The 26,394-nt window shown below is 40.7% G+C and overlaps 1 protein-coding gene across 1 annotated transcript in view; it reads right to left on the minus strand.

Annotated features, from left to right (window-relative positions):
* CSMD1 (CUB and Sushi multiple domains 1) overlaps positions 1 to 26,394 on the minus strand; it is a 1,867,828-nt gene that overhangs the window by 723,686 nt on the left and 1,117,748 nt on the right. The window contains exon 10 of the mRNA XM_019538151.1: positions 22,085 to 22,206. Within this exon, the coding sequence (XP_019393696.1) occupies positions 22,085 to 22,206 (122 nt within the window). The remainder of the gene's footprint in view (positions 1 to 22,084; positions 22,207 to 26,394) is intronic.

The following is a 26,394-nucleotide window of genomic DNA, read 5'->3' on the forward strand; positions in this document are numbered from 1 at the left end:
TGAAAGCCATGGGACTCTTCAGCCTGGAAGAGCGCAGGCTCAGGGGTGATCTGGTGGCTGCCTATACATTTGTAAGGGATGCTCACCAGGATCTGGGGGAACATTTGTTCACCAGAGTGCCCCAAGGGATGACAGGGTCAAATGTCACAAAGTCTTCCATGACCATTTCAGGCTGGACGTAAGGAAGAACTTCTTTACTGTCCAAGCCCCCAAGGTCTGAAATAGACTGCCATCAGAGGTGGTTCAAGCACCTACTTTGAATGCCTCAAAAAGAAATTTGGATGTCTATCTTGCTGGGATCCTATGAACCCTGTTCACTTCCTGTCCCTGGGGTAAGGGGCTGGACTCGATGATCTTCCGAGGTCCCTTCCAGCCCTAATGTCTATGAAATCTATTTCATCAGTTCCATCAGAAATTCAACAATCACCATCCCTTCGTCCAACTTTCTCTAGAATACTCCAGCACCAACATCTCCTTTTTAGACATGATGATCAGTATCCAGAATGAAAAAATACAGGCCACGTTATACAAGAAACCCACAGACCAACATTCATATCTGCACAGAACCAGCAATCATCCTAAACACACCAAAAAAGCTGTGACATACAGCCAAGCTCACAAAACCACCGAATTTGCACTGAACAGAATACTCGTGACCACCACCTCACCAATCTTAAAAAGGCTTTCACCCAACAAGGACACTCCTCCAGAGAAATAGATTGCACGTTTGAAAGAGCCACCCAGATACCATCTGAAGAACTGCTGCAATACAGAAGAAAATCCCCCACAAATTGCACACCACTGGTTATGACATATCACCCCTCCCTGGAACCTGTACGGAAAATCCTCAAACAATTGCAACCCATACTAGAAAGAGACCCTATTCTTAAAAAGATCTTTCCAGATCCACCCATCCTGGCATTCAAACAAGCACTGAACCTCTCTAACCTCATCACCAGAAGCAAACTCCCTCAAGCCCACAAAACACGAAATGGGTCCAGACCATGCCATGACAAGAAATGCAAAACCTGCCAAAACATCTCCACCACCCCCACAATTACTACACCCCACAACAGAGCCATCAGCATTCCTGGATCTTTCAGCTGCACCTCCAGAAATGTAATATATCTCATTCAATGCACCAAATGCCCTGATGGAAAATACGTAGGAGACCAAACCACAACTGTGCACCAGAATGAATTCACACCGGAAATCTATCAAAGACAGGAATACCCAATTACCTGTGGGGGCACATTTCTCACAAGAAAACCATTCTCTCTCCAATTTCTCAGTCCTGATCATCAAAGGAAACTTACAAAACACTTCCCAGAGATGAGCTTATGAACTTCACTTCATCAACCTCCTGGTTACTAAAAGTTAAGGACTAAATATAGACGCTGGATTTATGACACATTATAACCTGCCTGACATCTGACTCCCCAGGTATCTCTCCACTATTCATCCCCCTTCTCTTTCTTTCCCCCTCCCCAGCCTGTCTCTCACCCATTGACTCCTCAATCTACATTTTCACTGACTACCTGTCTTGTATGCATGCCAGCCCAGCCTCTGGCTTCTTTACTTTTCATTCCATTCAGGAAGAGCACACACCAACTGCAGAAACTTCCTTAGCCTGATGAAAGGTTTTTGAAAGCAAAAGCTTGCTTAATAATTGTTTTCTAACTATTTAATTTGGTCTAATAAAGTATATCAGATTCACCCAAAGAACCTTGTCTGCCTATGAAATCTATGAAATCTATGAAGAGTATTATAATGCCTCCTTGGTATGTTAGGCTAGGTACCAGATGACTGATATAACTAAAATCACTCATGTATGGGCAGAAATGGAACAGGGACTTATTTTCCCCTTCCCTTATAAACCATCATAACTTTTCCTTAACATTGTCTTCCTAACTCTCTAATCCCTACAGCCTCGAAATCTTGTAAAAAATTGGCAAATTTACTTAAGTTTCATCCTTTGTTATATTAGAAGGCTTCTATTTGGGTTAATCCCTTTCAGAAGCATGTGTAGAAATTGATGTGTAGAAAGTAGGCGGATAAGGGTATCGTGCATGTAGATCAGCTTCTAGTGGGAAATAATATGAAATTCTTTTCTGAGTTATGTGATGATTTAACCTTCTGGAAACATTTGAATGTCAATATATGCTGTTGCATTAAGTAAATCAGTTAGGACCTAACACCTCAGATGTAGCAAATACTCCAGATATGATACATCTTGCCTTGAAACCGGCTTCTCTTTCCTGTGCAATTGCTTTATGAACACAAAACGTTATGTAACAGATCTGATACAGACTGTTTCAGACTGAGATAGAATAGAGATTTAGATATCCACATGACAAAATCCCAGGGGAAATCAGCAATTTACTATATTCAAACATCAATAATTGATCTTACACTTCATCTGCACAGGGCTCCCTCTAAACTTAAACTCTTAAAATATACTGCCTGCTGGAAATGATACATTGCAGAAAACACTTGGTCATATGTTTTGGTCATCCCCTATTATGAATTCTTGTTGGAAAATCATTATAGCTAGAGGTAATGTAGTTGTAAACACATTGAATACCAGACCTTTGGCAAGGTTCTATTATGTGCATTCTTGGGTATGTCCCCAAAGAACTCAAATGGAATCCTTTCCAAAATATAAACCATATTAGTAGCATGCAGGATTATACTGTTCCATTGGAAAAACAGGACATCTTCAAAGGTTAAAATCTGTTACAATGAGATGGCACAGCTAGCCGCTGTGGAAAGAGTCATGTTTAGCAGGCAAAACTGCTTTGAAAAAACTGGTGCAATTTTGAAGGAATTCTTGAAATATCTTGGTAGCTAGATTGTTGGTCATGGCACACTTCTCTTTCATCTTCTGTCCCTCCCTCTTTCCTCCTCCTCTTTTTTTCTTTTTTTCCTCCTTGCTTGTGTTGTTTGTGTTTGTGAAAGTTTGGTTTTACATATACAGCTGATACGTATGTGTTTTTCTGATGTTTGCATTGTATTTTTTAAAAAGAAACTCAATTTGAACCATAGTCACCACTGAAAAGTTATATAATGACATTTGTATTATATCCTTTTTCTTAAAAAAAAAGGAGATGTAAAAGAAGGAGAAGTGAAGGAAGTAAAAATAATTGGTGAGAGAGTGGTAAGAGGAACCAAAGTACAGATGAACAAAGAGGAGGAAAATTGAAGGAAGAAAAGAATATAGGAGGAGAAAGGAGGAAATGGTAACAAAGAAGGAAACATTTCCAGAGGCATCTAAAGAATTCTCAATAAGAAAGCTAAGGAAGCTACAGACCTCACAAATCATACTTTAGAAATACCTCAAGACTGAACTACTTGAATTCAGAAAGTGGATCTTGAATCCAAGAAAATAATTGGGCAGTACACCTTGAGTTCTTCACCTACGAAGAAGTTTGCATCTAATGATCTAATGTATGATAACAAGAGAAGTACAGTATTTTTATGACTGGCTGAATAAACTCCAGCAACAGAAGTATAGGCTTCTTTTGTCCCAAGATTCTCTCCAGCTAGGTAAAGGAGAAATATTAACAAATTAAAGTCTACCATTTTTGGCTGTTGTGTGTATGTGAGTGTGTATTTGGAAAACTTAACTATCTAATAAATAACTTGCCTAAAATACTTCTTTTTATCACCCACAGACATGTCCAGGTAAAGGGGTGATAGGAACTAATGCACAATCCATGCAATCATGCCTCCTGCCATGCCATACCTGTGAGACAGAAGGCACGATCCTGGGTTCACAAATCATATTCCATCATGCCTTATTTCTAATGCAGAGGAAACCCAACCCTAGGCTCTCCCTGCACCAGCACGTAGCAAGTTCTCATGGCTGGGAGCCCCCTCAGATGATGTGGCTTGCAGCTGTGGGGGCACCTCATGCACCCCAGTGACTGGAAGACTGCAGCTGATACATTTTCCCATCATGGGGGTACATGGTGTGCAGCTGTGGTCCCCTAGCTGCTTTGATGCATGAGGTACCCTTGTAGCTGGGAGCCTTCTCAGCTGATGGGGCTCCCAGATCCACTGGCAGTGGCTCTCACAGCTCAGATCCAGCATGAGCTAGGAGCTCCTAGGCTCAGAGGTACACATGGGCCCCTACAGGTGGGAGCTCTGATCAGCTGAAGAGACTTCCGGCAACAGCTGAAACCAACAGTGTGTGGTTGTGAGTTCCATCAGCTATGGAGCTTCCAGCCCCAGCAGCAATGCTGCACTACCATGGCTGGAAGCCCCATCAACTGACGGGGTAACCACCCATGGAAGCACTGGCTACATGTGCAAATTAAACCTGGGTGGACATGAGTCTTATTTGACCTGGAGGGATGTGGGCAGTGGGGTTCCGCAGGGCTCGGTCCTCGGGCCTGCACTGTTCAACATCTTCATCAGCTACTTGGATGAGGGGGTAAAAAGCACCCTGTTCAAATTCACAGATGACACTAAGATGTGGGGGGAAGTGGCCACACTAGAAGGGAGGAATAGGCTGCAATTGGACCGAGACAGGTTACAGGGGTGGGTAGATGAGAACAGAATGGGTTTCAACACTGACAAGTGCAAGGTCATGCACCATACCTACAGGCTGGGGAGCTCCCTTCTCGTCAGTGCAGAGGCAGAAAAGGATCTTGGAGTCATCATTGATGCCAAAATGAGCTTGGTCCCACAGTGTGGGGACACGGTCAGGAAGGCCAACTGTACCTTATCATGCATTCACAGATGCATCTTAAGCAGGTCCAAGGAGGTGATCCTCCCCCTCTATGTGGCGCTGGTCAGGCCGCAGCTGGAGTACTACATCCAGTTCTAGGTGCCACACTTCAGGAAGGAGGGCCACTTGCATGATCGGGGGGCAGCAGGGCAGGCCTTATGGGGAGAAACTATGGGACCTGAACCTGTTCAACTGGCCAAGGGGAACCAGCAGGCAATGGGAGAGTCCCTGTTCCCCAGAGCACTACCGGGAGTAACAAGGATCCCCAAAGTGACTGGATCCGGCCTGTAGCACAGGTGATCAGAAGCAAGCAGCTTGGTGTGGCATGTCCACTCTTCCCTGTGATGTGTCGCTGATTCTTCCTGCAGCCATGGGTAAGCTCTGTTCCCTTTTTCCTCCCCTTCTGACATTAGCAGCCATCTCTTTTCCCACTCCCTTACAGAAGGGGAGTGGTTTCCCAAGATGCAGATGGGTCATAAGTACCTGGCTTACTCTTCTGAAAGAAAGGCTCAGCTCTCTTGGCTTAAAGAGAGTTGGGAAAAATTCGATTTCACCACTGGATGTCCAAAGTACAGCTTTCAACCAACTATTATTTACCGAATTATTGTGTAGGAGCAAGTCTATTATTGCCTGTGGCTAAGTACTCCCATTATAGGAATAGGGTTATTTTCTAGAGGTACTAACGTTTCTCATAACAGGGGCACATACATGCCTAGAAGGTAAGAGAATTTCTCCTAGACATTGGTATAGGTTAGAGCTGGTCCCAAGTTTGGTCTTTTAGAAAATGAAACACACACTTAGTCATACCACAGATGAAAACACTGTACTTCAAGATGGCTGCTAGCTTCCCTCTCCCTGCCAGCAAGCAGGAGGGTTCACATCAGTGTTAATCTTTTCACAGCCACACTCAAATTGGAAACTGTCTTTGGCTCAGTCTTCAATAAAATACTAGCTCTTGGCTATATATATAAAAGTAGGTACAAATGTAGGTACAAATCTTATTTGGAAAGAATGTGGTATGTGCAGAAGTGGTATAGTTTTAACCTTTCTGTTCTGAATTTTTCTGTTTGACCATACAGACACAACAATTCCACAAATAGAATTCAAACTAAGAAAGAAAGGAGCCAGTGTATAAGCTGAATCATAATACAGGAGTATCATTGATGAAGGAATCTGAGTTCGATAAAAAAACAAAGCAACTCAAGCTGAGCTATTACTACTCAGTCATACCCCAACTACCTTGTATGTCTACTAACACCATGTAACCATTATGAAATATACATCCCAGCTTAAGGAAAAGACTAGTTAGCTGTTTGTGAACCTATGCGCAGAGCTTTCAAACTATTAAGATTCCTGGTAGATCTTTACACAGCAATATATAATTAAAAGGGAAATAAGCTCTTTTCAGGATAATGATCTGTCTACATTGGATTCTCAGGAAAATTAAGATGAAATAAGTGCATATGTGAAGTTAAAGCACATTGCCTATGCATTGATTTAGTGCACTTTAACTACTCTCATTCAGACTTAAAGTGGCCTTATCTTGCTGTAACTCAGAAGGATTAATTCACAAGGAGCCATGGCTAGTTCCTTCCTGAATGAGTGTTTTTGATGACTTACACTGATGCAGTAGGTGACTCATCCTTACATTCCTGTGGCCTCATAGGTTATCAGTGCTGTTGATTTTCATTTGTTCCCACCACATAGGAAACAGCCCAGCATAGTCATGATTATGACTCCTGACTTTGCCTTATAGGTGATACTCAGCCTTGGCAACCTGAAAAATTGACTAGAAAACCAGCCCCAAATCCTGCAGAATCACAGGAAAGTGATCTGACAGGAAGGGACCTCAGAGGTTCATCTAATCCAACTCGCTCCTCGAGGGAGGGTATTCCCTATTTAAAACTTCCCAGTTTAGTTTCTATCTATATCATCTGATACTCATTTGTTTATTTCTTTAGATGTATTGAGTTTTTAGCCTTATATGTTAATTTACTTCATCTTATATTTTTCTGAGAATCCATATTTAGACATGCCCAATTTAACAAGTCCTTAAGTTTATTGTCCTAATACTGTGTGTTGGTATAACAGTTCAAAATTCAAACTGGCTACAAAAAAATGACCAGGATGGCCTATATGCAGGAATTGCTAGTTTCTATATATAAAAATACTTCTGTAATAATAGTATTTTAACTGCTATCATGAGACTATCAACTTATAGAATATTACAGGGCAAATTCCTACAGAATTTGACATCTTGTATTATATAGAAGCATTTGTAGCAATACTAAAATTAGCAAGTCCTATAGTATACCTTGGGTACTCTACAATGCATAGCATGAATGAAATACTAATTTTATTTCATGGACACAAACTAATGCATGTAGTAATATATACTAGAATTTATACCAAGGTATACTAGAAGTCTGTGTATCTCTTCACAGTTAAAGAAATACATATGAACAGATCTCAGTACATGTTCAGGGTTTGTTTGTTGGGGTTTTTTTGGTATAAACAAAACCCATTTAAGTAAGTGAAAGGACTGCCATTGTAGTCAATGGAAACATTTACAATAATGTTAATCTACAGCTGCAAATGAGTATCACCTTTGTGCCACCATAAACATTTTTATGACAGTTCAAAGGAAATGTAAACAGGCATCCATGCCCTTTGTTGCACAAAAAATGTACAAATTTGTGACCATAAAAATGGTAGTTTAAATTTATGCCGCTATTTTGTGGCAGGAATTTTGGGTGCATCCAGAAGTGCAGCTCCCTGCTTTAACTGAGAATTGCTTTATAAGAAACCTTCTGACTTACAATGATCCCCTGGAACAAACAGATGTTCACTGTTGGTTGCAGGGGGTAGGGGAATCTAGGGGTGCCTATACATGAGCAGGGAGGCTTCTCCAATGTGCTGTAATTCCAGCTTGTTGAAATAGTCATTAATTAATTGAGTCTGCTGAGTGTGGCAATTACTGTGCTCCAGCAGCCTCCTGGGTTTCATGTATCAGAATCCCCACATTTCAAAATGGCACTGAGGGCACATTATCTGAACATTATCTGATAAAGCCCCCCGCCACCATTTTGAAGTGTGGGGATGCTGATACACGAGATGCTCCAGGCACTTTAATTAGAGCAACGCTCAAAGATGCTCTAATTAAAGTGCCTCACCCACCCATTCCCAGAGCATGTGTATAAATGGCCTAGCTCCTGGCTGTGAACCTGCAGCCAGTTTCTCTTAGCAATGGCTTCTCCTTCCTGCAAGGCTGTAAAGCTTTCAGAATGGGAAGAGGGAAAGGGAGCAAAGGAAGCTCACTCTAGGGGTTCCCCAGCCAGTGCTGGACAGTGGGGTGGCTGAATTGGAGTCCTCCTACCTTGGCAACCTCCAGCAGGGGCTGAAAAAAATCTCAGACTAAACTCCCCCTACTACCCCATTCTGAAAACAGTGACAGGCTGGGATCTCTGAAGACAGCAGTTACAGAAGATGTTATATTTTGAAAAGTCTTCATTTGACCCCTTATGCAACGACAGTTCAGATGTTACTCAATCCAGCTATTTTTAAGCTGTCTGAAGCTGTTGACCCGTGCTTGGAACCCTTGTGTTTGGTCACAGCTATAAACCCCCAGACTGAACTCCCTCTGCTCCCTTCCCCCCCTCCCATTCTGAAAACAGCAACAGGTTGGGAGCTCCACAGACAGAAGTTACAGGAGGTGGTACATTTTGAAACATCTTTATCTGATACCTCATGCACTGAAGTATCAGATTTTCATCTGATTGGACATTTTTGAAACTGTATGGAGCCATGTACTTATGTTTGGTCATGGCTATAAACTGCTTTCTGTGGCCAGGTTGGGTGAAAATTGTCACTTCTGTTTGTGCCCTTTAAAACAGGAGAGCACACCCATGTTCTCCAGCTACTCTAGGCAGGCACTTCCAAAGCCCAATCCTGTGTAACTTAGAAACTTCCCTATCGGGCATCTAAAGCCTGAGGACTGCCTACCCAGGTTTACCCATTTTCAGAGTCATGTCCCGAATCAGGATACCTGAGCCTGCCTTTGCAAACTGGGAAACCCCTGGTTTCCCTGCTTGCAGAAGTATAGACTTGGGGATTTCCTCGGTGCAGCTCTGCAAGTGGAGAAACCCAGGGTTCCCCTGTTCACAGAGGTGATCACCAAATGTGCCACAGGATTAGACCCCTGAAGCTTCAGAAATGGCAAGGGTTCAAACCTGCAGGACAATGGGTAACGTCTGTTTTGCCCACTTAAGCAGATAAGATATAATCCAGCATAGCTGAACAACTTCATTTGCTGATATCTGCTTATAGCCTAAATGGCGCCGAGCAAGAACTTTTTTGGATTAGACATCTTATGTTTTATTCTGTCTATAAAGACACTGACTCACAATAATAAATATTACAATGCAACATAAAGCATTATACACAACACATTTTTAGCTACTGTTAATACTGCTGATAGCTAAATAAATGCAGTGAAATTATACTGGGACACCACTGGTTGAAAAGAATGCAGCAGTCAAGTATTTAACAGTGTATTGCTATAATGAAGTTCTAGAGTTAATCCACTGCCATCTGTCTTCATTTTGATAACCCACTCAATCAGTCACACCATGCAGTTCCCTCCTAATAAAGATCCTATTCTGGGTTTAAAGCAGATAAGGGACCCTGTCTGTACTGAAAAGTTCACACAGAATTTAAGGTCCTGAGATGTAGCTTCTTAAAATTGCTGGAAATCTCATTTATCTTTATCTGAAGCAATTGGAAGGGAGAGTGCCAAGAAAGATAACTCCTGAAATAACTTTTTTCAATAAAAAATAAATTGAAGGACGTTATTTTGACAAATAAAAACTCTAGTTTCTCTGTGTGTATATATATTCCACATAGATGATCCAACAACAGATCAGCTTTTTAAAATGCCACACACACATTTTTAAGGCTGTGTTAGATGTTATCACATACAAAAAAGAACCCCAAACCAACAATTTATAACATAGGAAGGATGCAAAGGTCTGGTAGCACAAGGAAGAGTGGGTTAGACACTCCTATGTTAGACACTTTATGACCTTCTTTCCTTACAAGTTCACTAATTAATGAAAATGATAATATAGATAATTAACATGCATTACAATATAAATAAAACTGATTCAGATGTATGTGCAAGCACCCCTCCAACAAACTCCTGCTAATTTACTCAGCAGTTCCTATTGCACATGCCAGGGGCTCTGTGCCCTTTATTACATCATCCTAGGAAATTGAGGAATTATATTCTACTTTCCCTAATAAAAAAGGGATTAAGAAAAATACTGAGCTTGTGTGGAGCTCTCCACATAATGGAACATGTAGGGCTCCTGTTCAACAGGTCTATAGTCCCCAATCTGGCAACTTCCTAATCTTTTATGACACTCCCTTCACTTGTTTATTAATGATCAGTGGCAGGATTGCTACTTTTGTACCACAAGAATTGAAGAAAAAGAAAATATTGAAAAAGGGATGTGAAGTATGAGTAGGATATTTGGATAAGAGAACTAGAACATAAATGGTGAAATGGATGAATGAAGGTAAATGGAAGAACAAACAGCAATATTCCTAAAGCTAGTACTACATACCCTAAGAATGATGGGAGTTTACACCAACCAGTTCAAATCAGCATTTGACCAATTAATTTTGAATTTTTATTTTTAAACAGATAATTTAATTTTTCATGACTGATTGGGCAGAGACAAGATTACCTGAACTATGACATGGAGACCAAAGAACCACCACTCCACTGTAATTTCTTCTGCTTTGTGTTGCTGGCAGCCTTTTTGTACCAATTAGAAGGTCTGTATTCCTCATCTATCATGGGAGAGAGGCTCTTATGGGAAACAGTGCATCTCTATAGATCATTGATGGAGAAGATAGAGAAAAAGTAGATGGTACTGGAGGATCAGAGCCAGGACACCTTGGGTCCTTAATTATCTTTTATATAATATCTAGTCAATTGGACCTGTAAAAAGGAAGAAAGTCATTGCCAGGGCTCTTTTCATGACCCATCCTGTTAGTGTTCATAAATCCAATTCAGCTGAGTAATTATGACAGGAGACAGGGGGAACAGAGCTACAGGGGTGAAAAAAACCGAGAAATACCAAAGATATACAAGCATGCCTAAATGTGTTGAGAAATTGTATTTCTCTAATTTACTTTAGGAGTATCTTCCAGTTATTCTAATCTTTTCTCAAGCATATCACACTGGTTACAAGTAAGGCTGGCTTCATTTCTTATTTGTTTCTGTGATATTAATTTTGATCTCTCCTTCTATCAACACATAGTACAACTAACTTCTCATTGATTTCAGTGAAACTACTGTGTCAAAGACCAAGGTTATAACTAGGCTGCCACTCTATAGTTTTCTTCAAATTAAATTTATTTTTCACCTGTTTTTCCCATCTGTTAAGCAAAGTCTGTTACACAATACACTGTTTACAAGTAGAAGTAGAATTCTTCTGTTTTCTACTTTACAAATCAATTATGAAAAGTAATGAGCTATTTTCAGCAATATAAGTATTACAGGTTGAAATGATGAACACAATAGATCAAAAGAAAGACAGATTAGCACTGCTTCAGAAAGCTTTGTGGAAAATCTATTCACTTGAAAACCCATACAGACAAAATATATAGGGATGTGAAATATGTGGAAGAAAAACAAAAACCAAAAAAGCTTGTGACTAACAGGAATTAGAGTAAGGAGCATTTCTAATCCATGTATAGATATGGAGATACTTAAGCATACCAGTTTGGGGTTTTGCAGCATTCATTCCAAATTCTGAACATAAACAATATAAAAATTCAGGGTTAAAATAATTATGCTATTCAATTGAAACAAAGAGTACTCTAATGGAAAATACTATTTTAAGAATACTGGACATGTCTATACAAGATGCTTAATGTGCAATAGCCTTACAATACTGCGCAGTAGCGTGCCAAGCAAAACCTGTGCTAATATGCTATTGCACAGTAGTATTCGGTAATTGCACAGTAAGCATCACAAAAAAATCATGTGCCAGCACTAGTGTGAAGTAGCACAAGTTACTATGCATTTAGTTAGTACTTAATTAAGCAATAACTAAATTAAATGCACAGTAACTACTGAGCATTAATGAATGTGAGGACACACCCACCGGCAACAATTCTCTTTCTTTTGTGTCAGCATGAAATGTGAATATCCAAATTGTGAATATCAAAACACACAAATTGTTAATAATACTGGAATTGAAAGACTTGTTTTTCTTTTGTTCTGTTTTTGTTCTTCTGTAAACACTGATAACTCTGCCTTAGCTTCTTCTATGCTATATCACTGTTAAACAAAAAACAACCCTGTTCTTATACCTAGAATTGCCTATCAGATAAATAGGGTGCATCCAGACAACCATGTACATGAAGTTCATGGCTCTGTAGACCCATCTGTGGCAACACAAGCCATACATCCTGCACATGCAGGCTTCACTGTGCTGCTTATTTGCAACATCGCTTGTTTTTTGGCACTGTGAGAATCTAGTGTCATGAAAACCTGCACCTGAATAAAATGGGGCAGCCATAGCTGGAGATAGAAAAAAAAAAGTTGGTGGGGTGCTGAGAGTGTGTGCACCTCCCGGGTGAGAAAGTCTGCAGGGGGAGGGGCAGAGGTGGAGGAGAGGGAATGGGGCTGGGACTGAGCTGAGTTAGGCCCAGAGTTGTTGCCTGGCACTGGCACAAATGAATCCCACAGCCCGGCACCGGCCCTGGCCTCAGCCCTGGCCCCAGCTGCCTCCCCACACTGGCCCTGCAGAACCCAAGGGGGCCCAGAGTGGGAGGCCAGAGCAGAGCCAGCCCCAGTTGCACTGCTGGGACGGAGTGGACGGAGTGGACGGAGTCCCCAGGACCCCTGCATCCCACCACCAGGCCCTGCATAGCCAGGGCAGGGAGTGGGACAGAGCCACAGCTCATCTTGGGGTGGGAGGGTGGCTCCTGCCACTGCATGCATCCCAGAAGTTATGGGTGCAGATGGCTCCAATCTGTGCGGGGTGTAGCAGGCAGCTGCTGCAGGCTGGGGCTGAGGTAGTGCCAGTCTCTTCCCAGTGTGGGGGGGCCATGCTACACTAGGGCAGGTGGTGGTGGTTCTGGGAGGGGGCTATGGTGAATCTTGGGGTGGCTGCAGCTTCTCTTCCACCTGTAGCCTCCCTCCCAGCACCACTGTTACCTGCCTCTAACATAGCACACTCTCCCCTCCCCTGCCAGGAAGATCCTGGCACAGCCTGAGCCACAGCCTGCAGTGGCAGCCCACCCCACCCCACACAGATTAGGGGCACATGCCCCCATTCCTCCTGGGGTGTGTGCAGCAGCAGGAGCTGTGACTCCGTCCTGTACTGCTGCCTGGGTAGCACTCCCCCTGCCCAACTCTTGCTGCAGCCACCGGAAGCCCTTGGCTGGGCTTCCTTGTGGCTTTATCTCTGCTTGTATTTGCGGGGACTAAGCCATGTTAGCCCCTCCTTCTGACACCTATGGGAATGGCACATGTGGTGGCAGCATGCACCACCCAAAACCAGAGGTTACGTAGCCAGAGTCATGCTCTGGCTGCTGGCTAGGCTCCACACACCTGGATTGCTGCTGCTGGTGCCCTGGGATGCTGCCAGGGCCCCAGGTAAGGCTGCTGAAGCCAGCACAGGTGCTGGCCCCACCTTCCCCTACTCTACCCAGGGCAACTTGTAGCATGCCAGGCATTCCCAGGGGACAAGTAGCATCAATGACAAGTGACAATAAATGACAAGAAAATATGCAGATTATAATGTTAGAGGTAAAGCAAGGCACAAATCAATTTGATGGGTTTCATCTGCTGAAAAGTATATGTGATTAACATCCTCAGACAACTAATCCCATTGTCTTCAATAGGACAACTCTAATGAATAAATGTATGGAAGACAGTACAATCAAATTTTTTTGTAAAGGGGAAAAAAGGTTTGGGGAAGAACAGAATCACAGAATTCACTTGATATCCATGCTTTACAGTGTGCTGCAAGACTATTTCTCAGAAAAACCTGTAAATGGGACACATTTTATTTAACAGATCATTAAGCCAAGAATTACTGCAGTCCATAGTGACAAACAATCACATAATCCCTAACCAGTCAGGAAAATAATGTGCTAGACTAGGAATCATTGTCAAAACTAACAGTACCTGGCCCTCTTACAGATATTACTGTTGAAAACTACAGCCCTATTGTCAACTAATGTTAGCATGGAATGGAGAAAGCAGCAGGGACTCCAACAGTCAGTAATCCTTAGGAAAAAACTGCACAGCCAGGAGGAATGAACTGAAACAGCAGGCAACAGGGGCATGTTTGGAACTTATCAGAAATACTGTATGAACAACAAGAAGTGGATAATAGTAACAGATCAATAAGACTTCTGGAGAATATCCAAAGGTAACATACACTAAAAAGTGAGATAAAGCATGCTAGGGGGAAAAAAACCCTCCCAAACACATCAGGGATTACCAAGAATTTATATCACCAAGCAGCATAGTCTAGATGAAGAGTCAGAAGAACACTATAAAATACCTATTTGCAAGCAGCATAGTTCTAATAAACGACTCAGCAGGATAGTGATCAGCAGGTACAGAAGTGGGACCCAGAGGAAACAAATCAATGGCAAGTGAAGAGAAACTAGTCTTCAAAATAAGCAGAGCATTAAGAGAAATAACTTTGAACAGGGAGAAGAACAAGTTTAAGTTAGCATTGCCTGGTGAACAGGAAAAAGGACAATCAATACAAGAATTCTAACGGACAATTATGTGAACAGAGTTGGCTGAAAATCACTGTTTATGTTTAAAGGCAAATTTGCTATTTCAAAGTAAGTATTACATACTGCTTGAAATGGTAAGTTAAAATATCTTCTTTTTTCAAAAAATGGGAACTTGGAAAACTCACTGTTCAAAAATGTCAGAATATTTCGTTTCAGCAAAACAAAATTTTTCATTCAGTATTAGTTTGTTTACCCTAGACAAGTCTACATGTGCATTAATGCGCCTTCACTACTGTGCATTAAGTTTAGTACCTGTGAGATATTACATGAATGCACAGTAGTCAGCACTACTGCACAGCAGGACTGTGTGAAGCTTCAGTTGCTGATCTGATTTGGAGGAGATTTGGCACAATTTGGCGGTCAAATCTCCAAATCTGAATGGAATCGGGGGATCAATAAAAAGGTCTAAATAGCTTCAAAGCCTCTGAATTGATACAGAAAAGATTCAGAGAGATTCAGAGATTTGGGCAGTCCCTGCTCACCACCGCAGAGAGCTGGACCCGGACTTCATGCCCGTAAATAAAGGGTGGGGAGGGTAGAGGGGGGGTGGAGACCATGGGGGGACCCCTGCCAGGCCCCACCCCCTGCCTGCTCCTCCAGCCCCCCTGACTGCACCCCAACCCCGAACTCACTCTCCCAGTCCTGTCAACGCCTGCCCTGTCCTGCCCCAGCATACCAGCACTTAAAAAAAGAAAAGCCCCACACTCACCAGCTGCTGCAGTGGACATCAGGGCCTCTGGGGGCTTGTGGCAGAGCACCCCCATGCAGTGCAGGACAGTGGAAAGCAGTGGGGATTGGACTCTTGCCTGGCTGGAGCCAGTAAATGTGGGGCTTTTTTTTCCTCCTCAAGTGCCGGGACACTGGGGCCAGGCAAGACAGCCATTTATGGGGCTGGGAGCGGGGTGGTGACGGGGCCTGTTTGATTTGGAGATTTGGCTAATTCGGCGGCAGCCAAATCTCTGAATCAGATTCAGCTGAATTAACTCAGGACAGTGATTCAAATCACGGAATCGAATCACTTTCCCCTGAATCAGCCAAAACCAAATCCAAAGTGAATACTAGCCACTTTGCACAGACCTATGCACAGTAACAAAGATGCACCGTCTTTTTGTGATGCTTAATGCACAATACACTAATTTTACTATACATTAGCACATTAAGCATGGTTTTTGCCATGCCACGCTACTGCATAGTAGAATTAGTTTACTGTGCAGTAAGTGTCTCATGTAGATGCCCCCACTGTCATGTATCTTGTGCCTCCTAAGAACAGCAAATCAAGTTTCTCATGCCTGCATTCTCTTCTATGATGTACCATGACTGAATCAGTTTCCAGAGGTTCCTGTAGCATTTGAATCAAGGGAAAGATTGAGGCGCATCATATGAAATGTAGTTCAGCTGGTAAGGCTATCCCACACTAAGGAAGAGAAGCAGGAAAACCAAAACTACAGTTTCCAGGCAATATCCTGGTAACTAAAGCAAACAGTTTAATGTCAAAATGACTAAAATTAAAACACTCAGATTAGGTTCAACAAACGTTTTTTCTTTTCTTTTTTTTTAACTGCACTTGGAGTAACAAGTTCATCTAGGAACAAAAGCTGATTTGATTTCCCTGATGGAAAAGCGGGGTGCAGGTGTGTGTGGGGGGATGACACAACATCAAAAGTTTCTTGAAACTTCATTTTCCATTGATGGACAATTCCCAACAAGCTCAAACTGTTAACAAAGAAAAGGCTTTTGTTTAAATGGTAAATGAAATTATGAACATAAAATGAATACAATACGCTTAGGAAACTTTCAGTTCTCTCTCATTTAAATGTACCTTTCTTTCTTTTCTTTTCTTGTTTGTTCTGTATGACCTGCCCATGGGAAATGTTTCTCAAGACAAAGGAATTAGGAAACAACAAAGGCTTAGTTTGTAAAAAAGATCACCTGAACTCTCTGAACCAGCCAAACTGAACACATTTCAGTGGTTAATCACATTTCATTTACTGCCTATATTCCTTACCATGAAAAGAAAGCAAATAATATAGGTGGTATGGGACAACATTTTCAAACAGTGGCAGAAAAGGATCCAAATCCATATAAAATCTATTATAAAATAGGCATCTCAATTTTCAGAGGAGCAGATAGTTTCCATTTCAACCTATGTTAATGGGAGCAATAAGTATCTCCATACACCTACAATCCAATTCACATCTTTAGATTCCTAAAAATAGAAGCATGATCGGTATTCAATCTGTAGAGCGCCCCATTTTTTAAATACACTTTTTTTTTAAATGTAGGAAGACAGTAAAGAAGAAAAAGCCCCATTTCTGTCAGATATCCTATTAAGTTAAAATAATGGCTGATTGATATATTTAATTAAGGCATTTGTCAAACCAGATTTAGTAATTTTCAGATACAGGTGCTTATATATCCCATTATCAAATCTGTTTTGACTTTGGAGACACCCTGTGACATGTAGAAGAAATATATGTAATTAAATATTTGTCTTCTGATCAAGGCTTCAGGTTCACATGGATTCAAAGCCACTGCTACATTTCTAAAATGCATTTTTTTTGTTAGGCGCTGCTAACAAAACTCATAAGGAACAAATATATGTTTTGTTCTTCAATACTCAGCTCTTCTAGCAAGTGATGTCTGGAATAAAAAGAGTTAAAATCCTTCTCATCTTTTATGAATTGCACACTACATATTAACACAACTACACATATCTATAAATAATGTGGCTATAGAAAGCTCAGAATCCTGCCCTGGTACTGCTTTATTTAGAAAGTACCAGTAGTACCTTCTACAGTACCTGGCTTACTTGAGTGCATAATTATGGTTAATGTTTTCTTGCAATTGACAACAATTAGGAGTCTCCCTCTCCTTTGCTGTCATGTGGCTACTGGACACTATTTCTGAGAGCCAAGTGGTAAAAGAAGACTGGAGTTCCCACCTCAGCATAAGTATGTGCATTTATCTTAAAAGCTAGGTAAGCTAAAGATTTTTTTATAAGTCATCTACTACAGAACCCTAAATCAGTTGTACTTAACCTACATCCCATGGACCAAATCTGGACTGTAGAGCTCTGTCCTCCAGCCCATGGGACTCCCCACAGGTCCAGAAATTTGGGAGGGCAGAGACAGCAGTATTTACTGCCATACCTCTGGGCAATTAAAGCTCTGGGAGCTGAAGCAATTAACACTGCCACTGCTCCCTTGCTGTCATATTTCTGGACCTGTGGGGAGCCCCATAGGCTGGATTATGTGGTCCTGGGCATGGCTACAAGAGACATTTACTGTGGTGCTGACTAATTACCTCTTCAGTAAAGCATCATCATCTACATTTCCGGTGCTATTAGGCTGGAGTAAATGAATTAACTCCACCATAGGATAGTACCACCCAACACAAGAACTATCCTATGGTGCAGTTTGCTGTGCCATAATGCATGGGTAGATGCTGACCAGGACTGGGTACGGCACAAAGGTGCTACAGCATGGGGCTGACTGCCAGCTAGTCCTGCACTGTTGTAGTCTGGTGCCTCAGCAAGTCCCTCCACAGCATGTTGAGCCAGGCTGGAGCAGATGCAGGCTGGCAGGTTAACCCCCAGGGGCTCCCTGCCAGCCAGGGCTAGTCCACCCTGGTTCCACATGCTACAATCCCAGGTACATGTGTAAATTCTGTGCCCAGGAGCAATAAACTCTGGCAAGAATTGTGCCCAAGTTTAATATATCAAATTAATTTCACTTGTAGGCACTGAATCCCTTTGTGCATTGGATTGTGCTGATGTGTGGTATTGAACTAGCATGAAGGATCAGGCCACAGTCATATCCAGTCTTCAGAACCAAGCCAACACAATGGTTCACATCAGCAGTACAAAACTAATCATTCAGCACATGGGGCCAGGCAGGTTTAGCATCACTTCCCTAAACCTATGGAAAAGTAAAGGTTGTACTATGTATACTAAATCAATCTCACTGTTTGCAAATTATCAACCTCTTGTTATAAGAGTATATGAAGTTTTTGGGTTGTGGGAAAGAGTTTTTGCTTTTTAGCACTGAACAGATATGAATTGGTTATGGTGAACTTAAACACAGCACACTCTGCATGGTTTAATAAATAACATCCCAGTCAATACTATTCTACACTGTGGGCCCATCTACACATGCCCCTGACTGTGCAGTTGGTACTGGTGAGGCCCCTGACTGGGCAGTTAGTACTCTGCACAGTTTAATAAATAACATCCCAGTCAATGCTATTCTACACTCTGGGCCCATCTACACATACCCCTGACTGTGCAGTTAGTACTGCTAAAGCAAGTACTAAATGACTACACAGTACCCACTGGTACTGTGCAGTCCCAATGGCACACAGGTCATTTTCAACCCTACTGTACAGTAGCATCTGTGACACTACTTCATGTCACCATAGCCTCTCGTGTAGATTCACCCTGTAAGTTTTATGGTATCTTGTCAGATTTAGCTTTAGTTGCACCTATTTGAGTGGTGAAATATATATTTATATATTTATATATTTAAACTTTTATATTCTACCTTATTTAACTATTGCTTATTTTTTTGTATAGCCTCATTATTTTTTAAACTTTTCTTTTTCCCATATCTGCATGGTCAGCCAGAGCCTTGAGTTCACTCTCATATTGTTTATTTCCTATCGTATCAAAGTGAGAAAGGCAGCTTATGTTTTAACATTATCAACATAGGCATATATAATGTAATCCTTGTTACTAGGTCAGATTAACTGAATTTAGAATTAGCCAAGTAAGTCAGAGGATATGTTAATGAAGGGTGATAACAGGGGACCAACTGGACAATCCCAATTGCAGAGACCTCGGAATTTCCAGAGCTGATAGACAGACCAAATTAGGAGTCTGAGGCATGCCCAAATTAAGAAACTGGTAAAAGACCAAATTAAGATGTGTGCATGTGATGGGTTTGTTGTAACAAAGGAATATGCTGGAAGGATACAGCATTCTAACAGGATGAACAGTATGATGATCACAGGGAAACCAATCAATGGTACCCAGAAATGAAGTAATCAGAGAAGTAAAATTAAAGTAAAAGCATAAAGGAAGTTTGGTGTGTGTTGTTCTCCAACAACATCCGGACTGAAAAACAGATATCACCCAGACATGACCACCCTTTACTTTCAGGAACTGATTTGCCACCATTTCTGTAGTACAGTTGCAGCTGGGATAGGGTGAGACCGTTGAACTAAGTGTTTTTTCTCTCTCTCTATATAGAAGTTATTAAGATAACATTTAATGCATTAAAGTTATTTTTTAGTTAAGCTGAACCATATGAGGCACATTCTACATTAAACTCTGGGTTGACTACGTTTTGCTGATCATTTAGTGCCATGGGTGTGTAACAGTGGGCATGCATCTACACATGACAATATTTTGTCTTGCTATAGTGATGTCATGTCCAAACAAAAACTGTAATCCCCAGCTATGTCACCATAGAGACATGCTCCTTTGTTATAACATGTTGCTACAGCAGCATAGTGCCTAAAAATAACTGTGTGCTGTGCACACAGTACAGTATGGACATTACTGTTATGGACTGTTACTGTGCTGTCTTTTAGTACTTCCAAAAGAAAGTACTAACTGATGGTGCAGTAGCCATGGTGCAAAAGCAACACATGTAGATGTGCCCAGTAAGTGTTAACCTTTCAAAGTAAAAATGTTTACTTGTCTATATATTTATATCCTGTTCATCACAATGGGTGATGGATTCAACAAAAAATAAAAAAAGAATTGAGTATGCTAAAGAATCAGCCTGTCAAGACAAACAGTTCAAGGAGATACCACGTGAAAAGTACCTTCCATTTACTAGTAGTTTAACATATTGTAATGTGAATGTAATTTGTGTAAAAGTAGGAGGAACCAGGGGGCAGACTGTAGAGCTGTGCTGACCATTAATTCGGACTATAACTCCCTGAAACCCAGGGACTGGGAGGCAAGGGGAAAAGGAAGAGGAAGCTTGAGGCTGGAATAAGGCAAGAGAGAGCAGTGTGCAAAACCTGGCCAGTCCTACATGGATCACACAGTGGAGCTGGAGATCTCATTGTCTTGGTCAGCCAGGGCTGTGGACTTAAGAGGCTGGACTCAGACTTAGGGGAAGCTCCGGGCTGCTGTTTCATCAGTCTAGGGACTAAAGGTTTGTTTGGAGACTCCTCCAGAGGTATGGGGGAGGAAATCGAGGTGCTAAGTATATGTTACCACAGTGTTGATATTTATCTTTCACCAGTTCCCTCCCATGGTGCCCCTAGTGACCAGTGAGAGTCCAGTGTTGATTAAGGTCTAGGAGCCCTCCCTTATGTTTTCAGCTACCTTGCCTTGAGGTACTGGGTTGACCTTAGAAAAGAAAGCTGCCCAACAGTCCTAGAGTGAGCCTCAATTTATCTTTCTTTCAGCACATTCCAGTGTTCTCCATAAATCCCCATGTCATGTGGAGCTTTTTTTTGCCCATATGTTTCCCCAGGACATGTATTTCCTTGTGAGCTAGAACAGCCACCAACCTCTCCTCCAGCTGTGCCCATGCCTCACAGATGTTAACCATGACATATCTCAGTGGGGCATTCAGCTGCAATGTTCTCATGTCTTCCAGCCTCTCTACCTTTCCTAATGTCTGTCATTCTTGGGCGATGGGCTCCTGGCCCTTGTTTTTGCCTCTCTTGGGCTGTGGGCTCCTGGCCATCATCTCTGCTTCTCTCACAATTTGAGAAATGAAAGAAGCTAAAAGTGTCATTTCTTTCATTTTGTGGAATCTCAGAACAGCAGAGACTCCCCGTGCCTGAAGAAGGGTGACTGCACCAGAAAACTTGCCAAGAATTTTTTTTTCCAATTACTCAGTTGGTTTAATAAAAGATATCACATCTACTCAGAGAATTTTGCCTGCCTGTCTAAGTCCTTAGACCAACATGGCTACAACCAAAAACCTTGCAATCATGAAATCCTTTTTATATATCACACACTCCCCACCAATGTTACAGTGTAATAAGTGTGCCAGATTCTGCCTTTTGTTTGTGCTATTGTTATTCAGAATTGTGTACCCTTAGGAAACAACACTGTTTAAACCTACATTTATCATGTAGAAATAAAAGTAAAGAAAGTGACATAGTACAATAACTGTGGAGTAATAAATATAAAAATCCAAAAATGAAGCTTTCCTCTCTTTTTTCCTCTCTCACACCATTTTAAGGTTCCTAAACAAAGAAAATGTGTCACGTTATATTTATAAAATCATCATTCCAATGAATAATTTACAATAATCCATTATGATATTACCCCGTTCCCCTCCTGCCCCCCCCCCCATTTTAGAGGACAGAAAAAAGGTTTCTGTTTCTAAGGGGACAAAAGTATGACATATTTTCAATGCCTTTTAGATCTTACCAATTCATGTTTCCCTTACATTCTAAATTTATCCTTAGAATACTTTGAAGCTAAGATACCATGGCTTCCTTTTTCCAATATTCAGTTGTTTGAAAAGAGAGAGAGATTTAAAGGCATACCTTTTCTGGATCTATTGTTGTGATAACCCACACACAGTGTGCATTGTCTTCATACTGAACTGGGTAATTAGGTGATGTGATAATTCCACTTGGTCCACGTAGGTTGGAACCACATGTTCTAGCTAGAAAACCAATATAACAAATAAATTAGATTTTGCAGTGCAAAGTAGTTTTGGAGAAATAATTTTCAAAATTGCTTTATTATTAATAACATTCTATTGTAAAATAATGAATATTAATATATACTCTATAATAAGCTGCTTCTGAAAAAAATAGCTAGAATCATGAAATTCCTTGACCATGACTTGAAGTAAAAAAGGTAAAAGTACTTATCTGTAAAAACACAACAAAAAAACTTATCTTTTAACAGCAAGTACCAACAAATACATATCTTTATTCTTAGGTGAATGACTAGCATTACATTATATTTTTGGAAACTTTTGTTCAGAGAAGGCCACATAGCGATGGAAACTGCTGTCATTGCCCACTGCATAATATAGATGGTGCTTCATGATTGTTCTACCAGCTTCTGGGCAAGAGAGAAGAAAAGTTGGAATGTGAATGTACTGCTCCATGTAACCTAAATTTCAATGGTCTCCCAGCCTCTCCACCCCCACCCCGCCAAAGATAGGGGAAAGTGAAAAAAGACAATAGCCTGAGACATGGGAGACTTGGATTTAATTTTGTGTTCCAACACAGACCTCCACTACTCTTGGTAAACTTAAAAATGTATTGAGAATTTTTTCAACATTTCCTAAATGACTTGGACATGAATAAGTCTAACTTTTGAGGGTGTCTTTGATCATTTTTTTCAGAGACTTCTAAAACAACTATGTACAGAATACTCAGTGAAATCAATGGAAGCTAGGTACCTAGGTTAAGTGGGATTTTTATACATACCCAGGAATTTACCCTCCCAGAGAAGAGCCATAATCAGCATGCTACAGAAGCACTTTTCTCTTGCTTCTGCTTCTTCTGGCTTCATGACTCTTGCTATCCTCCTGCCTCTACCCCACCTCCACCTGCACAGTTCCTACTCCTGTTTCCACAGTCCTTGATTTTAAGAGGAAGAGTAGAGACTGCCCTCACATTAATTTGAGTAATAGATTAATTTTTAGTGCACTTCCTGGGAACTGGAATGTAAGTTTAAACACTTGTTAGGCTGAGTAGGGCCTAAAATCTCTGTGCTCTATTTCTTGGGTAACTCCTTCAAATACCAGTTATTGGTCAAAAGTAGATGATGCATATGTATAGGTAGTTTATAAAAATATGAATATGAGAAAGCTAAGCCTCCTGGGTTTAAAAACAGAAGTGGTCAGATTTAACTGTACCACAATCGGACTGCTATGAATAGTAATATGAAATAGAAATAAAAAAAAACACGGGTAGCAGTTTGGTATATGCCCACTGTACAGTGAACCGTGGTTTCTTAATTATTAAAAATAACAAATGTAGAATCATGAAGTTTTAACTACAAACATCTAGTAATCATAGTCATACAAATTAATCATGGCTCCATTGCCTTGAATAGCAAAAAATTAACATTCGTTTTAGCCTTGCTTACATTGTAGCATATTTTCTTCAGAATTCTGGCTACATTTTGGTTTTACCCTAAAGGGGATAAAGCTTGTTGTGTATAAGCATGAAAAAATCCATTAACTTAGCCAAAAATTGCTTAATTGTAATGTACATATATATATATATATATATATATATATATATATATATATATATACACACACATGTGACAAGCTTTTTTTGGCTACGTTAATTGATTTTCTTATGCTTATACATAACAAGCTTTATACACAACAAACTTCAGCTAAGTTAATATATATATTTGGCCCCAAAGTTATCTCATGTCTCTTCCAGCCTCTCTACCTTTCTAAATCTATGCCCTTCTTGGCAGAGGTATATTTCTAAATTAAAATATATATGCAAATTCTATATTTAAAATTCTAGATTTTTTTCATGTGCCTCAAGCTTTAGAAATTTGCACATTTAAAATCAAACTATCATGATAATTAGAAAAGTTGTGTGTTTCATTTAATTATAAAATAAAAAAAATGAAATAAATTCAGGGGCATATTGTATCTTTTAGTTAGTGCTTATCATTTGAGGAAGTGATAATTTGTATCTGCAGTTTAGGTCCTGCAGCAGGCACCCAGGGGAAAGCATGCCATGCCCTTTCTCACAAGAGTGCAGTTGTATGTCTTGCTTTAGAGCCAAACAGTTCCACTATCTGATAAGGGGGGGAGGAGTGGGCCAAGTGTCATGTCTTCCTGATCTTTCTGAGACAGCATACAATCTAGCTGTATATGAATTCATAAAAAAACCAAAAGAACACAGTCTGAAGTTGAAACTACACCTGGAGGCCTGCTTAAAATCCAAGCCAATGCAAAATGACACTGCCTACATATTAAGCAGATTCATGTTGCAAGTGCATTATTCCAACGGTATTGAACCTACAGAAAGTACCACTATCATCTGGGACCGAAGTTCAATAGACCAGTTTAACCTAAATCAGTTAAGTCTGATACTGAATCCACCAAGGTCTATCTTAAACTGGGTTTGGCCATTTTGAAAGCAGTCTATGTGCACCGAACTTCTCTTCTGTTACAGGTTTAAACTGGTTACAAAAAACTTACACCACTGTATGTATAATTTCTGTCCTCAGCCTAGACTGGAACAGATAGTAGCCTAGATTCTTTACTATAAATAGGACTCAGCTGCAGACCAGATGCTCTTCATGACAGTTCATCAACTTTGAAAAATCACTGCCTGCATTTGTCAGCCATAACCCACATTCATTCACTTCTCAGACTCAGGGCACAACTCCATCTTCTTCTCTCAGACTTTAGAGGATGGTATGGGCTGAGGATTGCAAAAGCTTATGTTTATCTTAGTTTTGTCCCAGGCAGTGGACATCTATGTGGCAAAGTGTGATGAGCAGTCCTTTTTATTGCATTTTTGTTGTGTAGTTTAATTTATATGATGGCTGGCCAGAATATTGGTTCTTTGAAAGGTCAAGCCATTTGTCCTATCTTTGTCTATATAAATAAATAGATTTGGAAACCATCAGGAAGCTGGAGCCAGTTTTAAAGAAAGGTTGTTTGCATTCTACCTTTTTATCCTGTTTATTCACAAATACATGTCAGATGCATCTGGATTCTTAACATCGTAATTTCAATTAAAATATCAGTAACCTCTATACAATCAAAATGACCATAAAACAAACAAAAAAACTGTATAGCTTCACAGACACTGTCTGTCATATGACCCCCAAAGTGCTGCTCTGTATTTGAGGCACCCACACCACATTGGTCTTTATTTTTGGAATCACATCTAAATAGATTTTATTCCCTTTTATACTGAATTATGTTACTTTTAAAGGACTGCACAAGATTCAGGTAAAAATGTTTTAGTGGAAGCAGAGAAAGCATGATGGGGATATTTACAGATCTGCATAAGCATGGAAATTATACAGAGATCAAGTTAGATGTAAAATGTGTTTTAAAAACATATGTTAAAAGAGTCCAATGGGAACGTCTAACTTGTTTTAACAGAAAAAAAATCTGAAACTTCTATATCCTATGGAAAACACTAATACAAAGTGTAGGACTGATAAAAAATAGCAACATTGACAATAGTTTGAAATACAATGAAAATGTTGGATTTTGAGCACTTTGAACATAGATTTCACAAAGCAGAGTAATAAGGCACTTTCTTTGGAACATACGGACTACTTGATGAATTCAGAAGTAAGCACAGCCTTAATGATACTGGCAAACTGTAGTAAACTAAGAAAAGTTCAACAAAGAAATCAAAAGCAATATGAACATATTATACAAAAGTAAAAGGAATTACTGAGATTTTTATTTTGAGACAGGATTAAAGTGCAGCCTATACTACCCACTAGTAACTCAGCAGTACCCTTATGAGTCACAATTCCTGTTCTATTCTGCTGCACTTGCCAAGCAAGTTGGGCTTAGGAAAGGAGTGGAACCAAGACTTTGTCAACTTTCCAACAGTCTCCAGCCAAAATTACTTCAGAAGCCAAAATGTGAGTATCCCACACATGGGTATAATTACATTTTTATTTCCTCTTCCTCTTCCACTCCCTCCCCTCCCATGGCTGCCCCCGCACACCCCAGCTCATTACTTTAATGAAAATCCCCGGTGCTTACTGGGCTCTACCAGGCAGGAGGAGATCCCTGCCACACTCCACTGTCCCATGCTGCATGGGGGGCTCTGCATGAGCCCCCCGAACCCCCTTTTGTTCCCCCCCCCCCAGCTGCCCTGCCTGCTGG

Source organism: Crocodylus porosus, unplaced genomic scaffold, assembly GCF_001723895.1.
Source record: "Crocodylus porosus isolate Cpor-Errol unplaced genomic scaffold, CroPor_comp1, whole genome shotgun sequence".
Lineage (NCBI taxonomy): Eukaryota > Metazoa > Chordata > Crocodylia > Crocodylidae > Crocodylus > Crocodylus porosus.